Source organism: Hoplias malabaricus, chromosome 16 (genome assembly GCF_029633855.1).
Source record: "Hoplias malabaricus isolate fHopMal1 chromosome 16, fHopMal1.hap1, whole genome shotgun sequence".
Taxonomy (NCBI): domain Eukaryota; kingdom Metazoa; phylum Chordata; class Actinopteri; order Characiformes; family Erythrinidae; genus Hoplias; species Hoplias malabaricus.
In genome coordinates, this window is record NC_089815.1 from 11,377,889 (window position 1) to 11,389,726 (window position 11,838).

The window sequence follows — 11,838 nt, forward strand, 5'->3', positions numbered from 1 at the left end:
ACGTCGTGAATGTGGGCGTGGTCATAGATTCAACTCCCTGAGTTTTCATGGTTGTGGAGAGAAGAAACCTGTATTAAAAAATAAAATTACTACAGCATTGTTTGAAAAATCCCAAACACCTTTTTTTAAATAGAATACGGATCTCACCTGTGTCTGGAAAAGCCTGGAACTCAATAAAAGTTTATTACGTCTTTAAAAATATTACATTTTTGCATGACGTCACAGCACACGTGACATGTACGCTGCTGATATTTCAGCTTCTCCAACTCAAAACAGCTTCCCGCGTGCGTCCATGCTGCGAACTGAAACTAAAACCAGGGAATGATGTACATAGGTAGGACAATACCATCTCTGTACGGTTTATTCTGCACAGACAATCAAAAAATCACCATAGTAACATTTATGCTTTTCGATTACATGCATTTAGAGAGAGAAAGCTCTGAATACATCGACTGTGTTTCTGGAAATGTTGAGGTTTTTGCCTGTGTTTTGTTAGCCTCTGTTGCCTGTGTAGTAGGGGTAGTGGCATTCGCTGTGTGTGTGTGTGTGTGTGTGTGTGTGTGTGTGTGTGTGTGTGTGTTCGATCGTTCGTTCGTTCGTGCGCGAGCGAGCGACTTGCTAAACCTATTGTTAACTGAACTGCGAGTCAAAGCGAACGACATTTCTGACATCTCGGATATCTACCCGAATTAAATCGGAGCTTTTTGTGGCTATAACGTAAACGGCGAGTCGCTTTCCCCCGCACAATGCACCAGAAACTAAGGCTGATAAAGCTGCAAATCAATCCGATTCTCTTAAAGGCCTATTCACACCAAACCCCACACGGTTTGTTTTTGTTAAAGCCCGTGTATCTGTGGTCTTCCTCAGTGAACACAGGTCAGCTGCGTTGGCTTTGGGTGACAGTCGAATAAGGCTGATTTTGGACGTTTTCTAGTCTTTTCCGTGACGTCCTCACATTGTTTACTCTGATAATTTCAGGTTTTAATATCATATTTATGTTATTTTAACAATGGCACCGGGTGGACTTAAGGCACGGGGTGTTGTGGAGCACTGTCATGGTATTCTTTTTCCTTTAGACTTAATTTCACTTGCGAAATAAGTCTGTTATGTATATGTTCAGTATAAAACAACTTCTAAGCAAAGACAAAAACGTGTCTATTTCTGGTATTTATTATATTATATGGGTTTTAATTGTATTTAGAAGCAAAAATATCCATTAATATATGGTTAATTCAACTAATATTCAATATTTAAAACACACAGTAACGAGGGGGTCATTCCAATGTTTAGGGTCCTGTGTTGCTGAGCTCTGTATAGAACATAGCAGGAACCAGAAAAACATGTTCCCCAGCTCTGTATTCACATGACACGGGCTGTTGTGAGAACCTGTCAAATCTTGCTGTTAATAATCGCATCAAACCAAATCATTGAAATCTTTCATTCAGCAGTAAAAGATTCTGGGTGTTTTTTTTTTTTTTTTGTGTGACTAAAACCCAACTAAGACATCATTTAAGTCCAGTTATTTGATAGACCAACTCAGAATTTACTTCTTAAAACCCAAAACAACAGATTGCAGAATGGTTCCTTTGATGAATATTGATATATTTCTGCCTTTCATAAAAAATGAAATGTTGATGGATACAAGCTACAGCTACTTTCTGCAATATGTAATATAAATTTACCTTTTTGGATGCTGCCAGTTACACTAGTTAAGCAGTCCACTCTGATACTCTGTTTTCTGGTGTAAAACCAATGGAAGTGACTTCTAGTAATGCTGATTTTTATGTAAGTAAGCATATTGTCACAGGCCAGTTTAAATCTTAGATTTAGAGAAGTGTACAATTTTTTATGTATTTATCATTATCATTAGTGATCTGTGAGGAGTTGGTGTGTTCTCCCCGTGTCTGCGTGGGTTTCCTCCGGGTGCTCTGGTTTCCTTCCACAGTCCAAAAACACACATTGGTAGGCCACTCAAAAGTGTCTGTAGGTGTGAGTGCGTGAGTGAATGTATGAGTGTGTGTGTTGCCCTGTGAAGGACTGGCACCCCCTCCAGGGTATATTCCTGCCTTGCGCCCAATGAATAAGGGATAACTGGTTACAGATAATGAATGAATGAATGAATCATTAGTGATGGGCTAATGTAATAAATATAACTTATATGTACTTTTTATAAAATAGTAGGTCATAACAGTCAAATGTATATATTAATGCATACATTTATAAATTGATTTCTGGTTCCGACTCAAAGTACCACTGCTGTGGCTTGGTGCCTTAATTTAAACCTTAACTGTCACAACATTCACTGTCACTTTTCTCACAAAACCTTATTTTATTCCTGACTCCAGTGTGATGAATTATTCCTCATTGAAAAGAAGACAAGATAGAGGAAAAAATGTTGAAGATAAATTACAGGGGAGTGAGTTTTTTATATTGATGTGTGTTTAAAAACTTGGGGAACATGGGATCCTGATAAAATAGGACCCTGGAATTATAGCTACGTTCCCTTTCACATGTGCTTTCACAAGACAGATACTGCAAAAAGATTTACAGGAGATAAAACATGTTTATCTTCATGTTATTTTTGTCATCATTAGGTTTGTTCACACTGTATGATAATCATTACAGTGGTGTAATCATTGCTCTATATTAATAATTATTATAAAGTTCTGACACTGTCTGAACATTCCGTCTAAACCATCACACATCTAAAAGCAACCAGTTGGCAGTGGCTTGGAATTCAACATAAATGTTCGCTTCACGATTTTATCGGCAGAAAATATTTCATGTATAGTCTGATATGTGGCTGAACATTTTGAGGGAAATTTATATTCTTTTCCATTTTGTGACTGAGATTAATTATTATTATATTTTTAAAAATAAATGAAGGCTTGTGGGCTTTGTGGGGTTTTTTGCCTGAGAAGAATACAACAAGCTTAAGGCTTGAATGCTGAGTATGTGATGTACTGTCAGTGAGCCGTGGTTGTCTTGTTTATTAAAAATATTTCTTTATTATATTGTGATTTTTCAGCCCAAGTCTGACCTTGTATAATATGATTTTTAACACAGTGAAGACTTCACACCAGATCTGATGCGTTTTGTATTTTTTGTCATTCTGGGAATTTAGGAAGACACACCAAATCTGTGATACCTCAACTGAATAGGAAAATGGATATAGTAAAAAAAAAAAAGATATTGTTCATAAACCATTTAAAGATAATAATTCATCCTTCAGTTAATTGTTTAAATGCATTGTATTTTTAAGCCAAGAGGAATATTTCAGATTCCTCTCATCAAGCATTTTTAAGTCACCTCTCTGGCATTTGACCTTTCAAAACAGAATAATTTAATTGTGAGTGCAATTACTGAACTGCTTGCAGTTCTTTTGAATTAAAATCTATTGTGTATACACCCCCATTTCAAGAAATTAGGTTTTTTTTGTCAAATACAGTACAAATAAGTCCCCTGTATATTCACTGCTGTGTCCAAAGTATTGCAATGTTCACTATTCCTTACATTTGAACATGTACATTTTTTAATTACACACACCAATCAACCATAGCTTTATAACCACCTCCTTGTTTTTATACTTACTCTCCATTCTCTCATCTCCACTGACCACACATGAGCATTCTGTAGTTCTGCAATTGCTGACAGGAGTCTATCTGTTGCTCAGCATACTTCACTTGCCTTGTTCTTTAATGGTCAGGAGGAAAAAGCAGATATAATTTGGCTGGTGGATCATTCTCAGGGCTGCAATGAAACAGACGTGGTGGTGTGTTAGTGTGTGTTGTGCTGGTTTGATAAATAAAAGATAATCAGAAACTCCTCAGTGTCACTGGACTACAAATGGTCCACCAATCAAAAATATTCAGCCAGCAATGTTTAGTGACCACTGACAATTTTTTGGATGATGACCAACAAATTAGATACTGTCTCTGACTTGACATCTACAACGTGGACCAATAAAACAGGCATGTCTAATAGGAGAGACGGTGAGTAAAAAGGGTTAAAAACTTCCGCAGCACTGCTGTCTGATCCATTTGTACCAGCACATATGGACTACAGTCTGTAATCATTGAACTAGAGTGCTCCTGTGTGGTCAGTGGAGCTGAGAGAATGGACTGTGAGTGTAGAAACGAGGTGGTCATAATGTTATGATTGATTGGTATATAAATGAACTGGGCATGGTAGTATATTGCAGGTTTCCTCAATAGAGCATATTCCTCAGGGAAGCTGCAAGTAAATCTTTAAAACAAGCAGGTATTATAAGTGTCTTCTGTCTACTAGGGTACATTGGTTATTACTTATTACAATGCACTGTGGGATTGTCAAGTGCACAAATGTTTTTATTGTGTTTTGAAGACCAGTTGAGTTTTCGACACAGCTGGTGTTTGTATTCTGCCACCATTTATTGTGGAGCTTTGATTGGTCAGCTTAGGTTTAAACATATAAATGCAGATAGCAGGGGAAAAGATAAAAATCTTTCATTTCAAAATCCTCTTGAAACTATATTTAACCAAAAATATCAGAGATCAATTTTGGGACAGGGACAGGTTTATCAAGGTGTTACATTACATTTTAATTAGTCTACACGTTTTATTTAGTTTAGGAAGATAAACTTTGAAGTTTTGCAAGTGGAATTTTTGCCCAGTCTTGCTTGATACAAGACTTGAACTGCTCAAAAGTTTGTGGTTGATTTCTCATGTAATATGACATTTTCTCATGCAGTGCCACAGTGGTTTCCAGCCTTGTCCTTCATAAACTAAGATTTCTGTGGCTTACCTAAACCTTTTGATAATGTTCTATATGTAATATACATAAAAGACCTAAAAACTTTGCCATCTTTTATTAAGAAATTATCTTTTAGAACTGTTAAACAATTCCCTAATTCACAACATTTGGCACAGCACGTTTGCTTGTGAAGCTTGAGCCTTGGTTGGTGCTCCTTTTATAGGCTACCAATAATACTTTTCAGCTTGTAGTGGATTCTTTCAAAACAGTCTGACGTGTGTGTGTGTGTGTATATATATATATATATATATATATATATATATATATAACTAACTTTTCACTCTTGTACTGACACTGTCCCAAATTTGAGTGTGTCTCTATATTTGCAAAATAAATAGGCAATAATAATACTTGGCTTGCCAAGATTCTGTATGCACAGGTTTGTAGTTTGATAAGATTTCGCTTTATTGATCCTTTCAAATATTTTTGTATGTTTATCCTGTATTATGCTATAATAGATTTGTATTTACATTTTGTTGCACCAAAATATTGTGGCAATAAACAAATAAACTAAGTAGCTGTGATGCATTTATCATTCTTGTAAACACAGCTAAAATGCCTAACACTCTGGAAGCAGCTTTCTTCAGAAATAATCGCCATGAACTAGAGGCCAAACCTAAAAATCACTATAGGCTTCCATTGTATCATTTTGAAGCCACTGAAGCTGCTGATATCTTGAGCAGAAGACACAGGAGACACAACAGTATGTCTGCCTCACACCTGGTTTTGTGCCCTGACTTATCAGCTTAAATTGTAACATAAAAATGCAGATGCAGAAAATGTGAAAGATGGTTTAAAGTTTGTGAATTTCTTTCTTTTTTTTCTTTCTTCCTTTTACTTGGTGTGAATAGGCCTTACTAGCTATAAATAATTGCACATTATTAAGCTTAAATCACAATGTGTAGACAGGCATCTTAATTTGCCATACCCTGCGGACCTTCTTTTATGTGCATACACAAATAATATATATATTGTGTTTGCACATAAAATGTAAAATACACACACACACACACTGGTTGCAGTTCATTGTTCATTGTTATACATGATGCCCAAACAAGCAGAGACAGTAGCTAATCTGTTGCCGCATGTTCTAGTCCGGCTTCTGTGGTCACAGTAAGCTTTTGTCTGAATATTTTAGGTCAATGATGCATTCTCAGTCCAGCAGTGGCACTGAAAGGTTGAAAAACTCCAGCAGCTCTGTCTCTAATTCTCATACCAACACAACACACAATAACTTGCCACCACCACTTCAGTGTCACTACTGAGGATCCACCAGCCAAATAACAAGTGCTCTGTAGTTGGTCTGTGAGGGTACTGACCACTAAAGAACAGGGTGAAAGGGGGCTAATAAATTATGCAGAGCAACAGATGTACTACGTTCTGTAACTGTAGAACTTCAAAGTGCACATATAGGGTAAGAGGTGCAGATAAAGTTGAAATTGAGCATAGAATGTTACAAAATGTAACTGTTTTTGGGCAAGCCTTGTGTGTAATAATCACGATTAAGCAGTTTGTGTAGCTGATTTTGTTTAACTGCATTTTTACTAGTTTTTGGGGTTTTTACTTTATTTTATTATTTTTTTTGTTTGTTTTTTCAAACAGAGGAAAATAATAATAATAGCAGCATATATGCTAATTAATGATCCAGACTCGTTGACAATATTTCAACTAACTCATTAGCCAAAGTGAAAATGAAAAGGTCAGATATCAACCAGTAAAAAGCACCATGGTCACATTATATACAAACAGAAGTTTAAAAAAAATTCATGTTCTTTTTTTTGTGTAACAGTACAATCCCTCTCATCAATGCCGTTTCAGAAGTATTAGCATTGCCTCTTAAAATTAGAGAAAACTGATCTACAAATCTACTGTACCTGGCTGTTATCTTTGTGGCTATTGGACTCCTACATCACTGTACCTGGCTGCTAGCATTGCAGCTGTCGTGTTCCAGTGCTACTTTACCACACAGCTAGCATTGCCACTATGGGGCTGCAACTCTACCTTGCTGATGCTGTACCTGGTTGCTAGCATAGTAGCTATTGAACTCCAAACCTATTAAACCTTGCTTCTGGCAATTTGAAGCTAAATTGCATCAGTATAATTCTGAATCAATTCCATGTTAGGTAATGTCATTTTAAGGTTTAACCATACATTTGAGCCTACAGTAGCTTGTTTTTGGTTTAAGATAAAATTGCCTTTAAGCTCCTCCTCCTCCCTCCTAATTCATGACCAGAAATACCTCAAGTTGCTGATTGGTTGGATGATGGAACGTTCGCTCTGAGCCAGTTTTAGTGCTTTTTCACCAGCAAGGAACCGGAACAGTTTCAGTTCGCGAACTAAATTTGTAATATTTCGGGACGTTTCCACCGACATAAACTGGTTCTCAAACCAGAAAAGATAGTTCTGAGCAGGAACCAAACAAGAGTTGGCTTTTCAGCGTGAACTGTGACATCGTCCATGGGTGCGTTGAGGTTCAGTTACTCAAGAAAGACCTCAGAGTCTCAAATACAGCATTATCAACTAGTGGAGCTGAACGGTGTCATTCACAAAATTTCATATAAATAAATAAAAGAAAATAAAACAGGAACACTCCGTTTGTGTGTGGTCCTGCGGCTACGTTTGGGTTTCTCTGCTGTTCACAAACTCAGCAACATTTACACACATTATATTTCAATCTGATCTGACTCCACTTCTATAGAAATCTCTTGTGACAGCTTTCAATAATGTATCTAGTTTAGAGATGAACGTCTGGTTCCAATCACCACTACTGTGAAAAAATTTCACTTGGTAAGTTTTTCTGCATCAGATGAGTTCACATCCCACCACTCTCAATTATTTTGTTTTAATGATTACAATTTAATTATGTAGGAAAATAATAATATCTATGCAATGCACTACTCAAGGGGTCTATTGAGATCTACCGGCACATGCTGCGCCTACGGGCCCTTAGGCTACACACTAGTGCACTCTGAAGAAATAAGACAATTGCCCATGCGCGAAAAACAGCGCTGGATATTTAACAAAAATGTATTTAAGATTCGCCGGTGCACAAAAATACTACTGTCCCGTGCTAAAGCCAGCGTTTCATACCTTTAAACTGTGCACTCTTTAGGGAGGAATGAGCTATTTGAGATGCAGCCCGTGTCTGAGTGAGACTCCGCCCCCAGAGAAGGCTGGAGTGCGGGGTGTTCAACGTTCGAAACTCGGACGCGAGTGGCGGGGGTTCGGCTCTTCTCTGATTGGCTCTCTGTACGGCCGTGAATACGCACTTCCGTGCAGCGTTTAGTACTATCCGCACCAAGTAAACAAAGTTTTTCTTCTCCAGCTAAGTTCTCGTCGGGCTCTGTTTACAGAGATGAAGTCTTTCTGAAACAAAATTTGATCGAAGACCAATGGCTTCTCTCGGTCGCCTCCCACTAAGCGCGGCGCCAAATCTGCGGGCTGTGATTGGCGGAGTTAGTGTCATTCACGGCGTCTCTCCGCGAGCAGGTAGGCGGTTCTCGGCCTCGGTAAAACAGCAACGAAAACAGCGGAGACTTTAGATAGACTAGCTCGGAGACGGTATAAAGAACTTGGGCGAAACATAAGTCCTCCGACCCTGAAGGGGGCAGTAAAACAGGAGCATAGCGCACTCAGAACAAAACCAACTCAGAAATGGCGGCACGAAAACGGAGTATAGTGTGGTCGTTTTTCCAAGCGGAGGACGAAAAAAGAGTACTATGTCTCCTCTGCATGAAGACGGTTCTGTATTTCGGCCACACCACCAACATGCTCCGCCATTTACGAGCGAAACACCCGAGTGACTTCTCGGCTCTGGACAAGAGAAAAAGCTCCTCCGGAAAAACCGCCGCCAACAATAACAACAATGGCTGTGTAGAAGGTTTGAGCTGTTAGAAGTTTTCCCGCGGGGCACAGCGCTGTTTTATGAACAAAAAATCTTGTTTACGATTCAGTAACCCTGAGAATCTCTAGTTCTTCCGAAGCGTTGTGTCCTGACGGCTTCGTGTCTCTAGTAGATTAGCATCGGGCTAAGCTAATCTTGGCGCCAAGATTAGCACAAATAGCAAAACCCTTAGCGCGGACATTTCTGTCTGACAAAACCAAAAACAATCCATTGAGAAATCAGATCCTCGTCGGACGCGCGGAGAGCGGTCCGCTTTGATTCGCGGTGAATCGATCTTCGGTGATCGGTGAAGAATCGAATCTTTAGAACAAACGAATCGAGCGATAGTAGTGTGCGCGCAGATGCTAACGCTCACTGTTATCTTAGCATAGCCTTTCATTGGCAAACAGCCCTGGTTAAATTATAAAAAATAAAACGTGTAACCTTACTTAAATATGACGCTTTCTATCATGTTTTGGAACAGACATTTTGAAAAATTTAACAATGTTTAACTCTTGCACTTGTCAAATTTTATGTTTTTTATGTTTTTGGCAGACATCTAGATGCACTCTATTTCAGCCTGTTTAAGTTAGAAAAATAAATGGAGCTACACTCCCTATTTAATTGGAAGCCAATCTTTTAGATGCTGTGAATGGTATTGTGTCTCAGCAACTTAACTTTATTATTATAATTATTTTGTTTGATTCCCCTATTGCTTTTTCAGTTACAGTGATGATGGATGAGCAACAAGTGGAGGTACAGAATGAGGTGGGTGAGGTTGAGATGGACGGAGCCATAAGGGGAATCCTGTGTGCAGCTGCAGGAGAAGGAACAACAGAAGCAGAAGTGTCAGGATGTGAAGGAGAGGTGAAAGCAGCACAGGAAGGAAGCCCAGGTCCAGTAACTCCATCAACTCGTAAGTGGAGTGCAGTGTGGGTCCACTACCGGAAGGTGGATCAGGAGAAGAAGGCGTTGTGTTTGCTCTGCATGGAGAAGATTCAGCACCAGAGCAGCACCAGCAACCTTATCAGGCACCTGCAGAATAAACATCCCACTGAGTATGCACAGCTAGAAGAGCATCCACAAAAGCGGCCCGGCAAACGTAAAAATGATGACCCAGATTACTCTCCATCGAGTCCCGCCAAGAGCCGCGTGTCATCAATCCGTAACGTGCAGACACCAATTAACAGTAGCATCTCTGAAAAATATTCAGGTACAGATCAGCTGTGTTGCAGCATTGGTTTCCCTACTTTCTTTCCTTCATGTAGTTTCAGTTTCCAGATGAAAATAAAATTAGGATCTCAGTCTGAATTAGTTGTGTATTTCATCTGTTTGTCCTTTTAAGGTTGAAGGAAGTGTTTTATTTCTACATTTTGTTTTACTTTATACTCTGCCTCTGCTTGACTTATAGTGTTGACTTTATTCTCTTAGGTTTAGACTGGTCAGATGGCCGTAAAATCCTTGAGCGAGAACGAGAGCTGACTGAAGCATTAAGGCGGGTGCAGCAGGAGGAGGGACGTAGTTTACAGCAGCAGAGGGAACTGATGCAGCAGATACGAGAGTTGGAAGCAGAGAGACGGGCACTCCAGAATCAGAAACGTGAACAAGAGGACGAACATCACAGGCTGAGGAGGGAAAAAGAGGAGATTGAGAACACAAAGCTGGAACTTCAGAAGGAAAGAGAAGAGCTGCATAAGGAGAGGGATGAGCTGTTTAAGGCAAAAGAGGAGTGTAGGAGAGAAAGGGAGGAGCTGGAGAGACAGAGGCAGGAGCTGGCCGCAGAGAAGGAAATTCACGGAGACAGACACATACAAGGCCAAGTGTCTGAGTTTTACAGCTGTTAAGTGATGTACAAAGTTTATGCATCTCTGTGGTAACACAAAAAAAAGATTTCATATTTTTTATGGTGAGGGAGGTCGGAGGGAAGCTGTGGGAGATAACTAGGGATAGTAGCTGATAAGATTTCATCACTTTCCATTTTTCTTCTGTAAACAGTAATGTGTTAAAATAAGAATCCAAGAACTTGCTGGGATAGGATATGTTATGTAAAGGATGCATTTTGGGTTGTGTTTTTAAAGACAAAAAAAATCCATTGTAAATAACCATTGTAACTCATTTCTCAATACAATGTTATCACACCTTCTTGTCATTGAGTAATTATTTTAGAAAATAGTAATATTAACTGCCATGTGATGGAAGTAGCCAAAGGTCAGTTAATGAGAGCCAAATATGTTATGTCTCTGCCAACTGTTTGTGAATCTGCCTCCTTAAATACCATTTTTCACTATTTAAGCAAACAAAATATTTTCTGGCATTAAGAGTGATTTTAAATGATTTTGAGCATTTATCCATTTCAACCCCACCCTAGATAGATAGAACTGTTTTGAAGGTAAGTTTTTAATGTACTCTGTATTTTTTTTTGTTCTTGTTTGATGAACCCTTCCTGGAATCTCAACTGCTTTAATGTAGGCAATTAATTAAACATGGCTTACGAAAGAATCTGCAGTAGCATCATGTTGAATTGTCATATTATTCCTATCATATGGAAACGTACGAAACAATATCGAAATATTCCACACACATATATATGGGTTGTGAGAGTTTGTGCACTCAAATATAAATCATTTATTCATATGAGATTAGATGCCTAATGTTTCTAAAAATAATTATAAAGTTAAGAGTTTCAGTCACTGACACGGATAGCAAACGTAAACATCAAGTCACATTTATCTCAATTCCTCGTATGTCTTCCAACATGACATATAAAACATGCATAGTGTTAAACACTGGATTCCGTTCGATTTTATCCATTCAGCATAAGACGAGAACATTCGTCCTATTTTCGTTCCTTTAACAGATCAGTTTAACTTGCGATTCTGCAAATGGGCCCGAGTCTAACGTCAGGCTTCACCGTTAGCTACAGAGCTAATCATTTGCATAAACGCACAAACGTTGGGCCTCGGTAGCCGCCGTTGTGGTGGTACGTCACCAGTCACAGTCTACTTGGAGATATTTTAAAATTAGGAGATGGTTCACGCGAGAAATGTGTGAAAACACCAGTTTACAACATGGCGTCTGTTTACGGGGGACAGTGGCCTCTATGCAAAATCAGCCAATCAGCACGCTGACGTTCACGTTACACCACACCTAACGCGATGAGGCAG

At 38.9% G+C, this 11,838-nt stretch overlaps 1 protein-coding gene across 3 annotated transcripts; it reads left to right on the forward strand.

Moving 5' to 3' along the window:
- Positions 1-234: 234 nt before the first annotated feature.
- On the forward strand, positions 235-11,153 carry LOC136671261 (golgin subfamily A member 6-like protein 7). 3 transcript variants are annotated; one of them, XM_066646907.1, is made up of 3 exons: positions 235-334; positions 9,399-9,887; positions 10,106-11,152. In XM_066646907.1, exons 1-3 carry the CDS (start codon positions 322-324, stop codon positions 10,516-10,518), a joined length of 915 nt encoding a protein of 304 aa, XP_066503004.1. In that variant the 5' UTR covers positions 235-321; the 3' UTR covers positions 10,519-11,152. The 3 variants fall into 3 exon arrangements, with proteins under 3 accessions (XP_066503004.1, XP_066503003.1, XP_066503002.1); XM_066646906.1 differs by lacking the exon at positions 235-334 and adding an exon at positions 8,099-8,280 and having other exon boundaries at positions 10,106-11,153; XM_066646905.1 differs by lacking the exon at positions 235-334 and adding an exon at positions 8,345-8,671.
- The last annotated feature ends 685 nt before the right edge of the window (positions 11,154-11,838 follow it).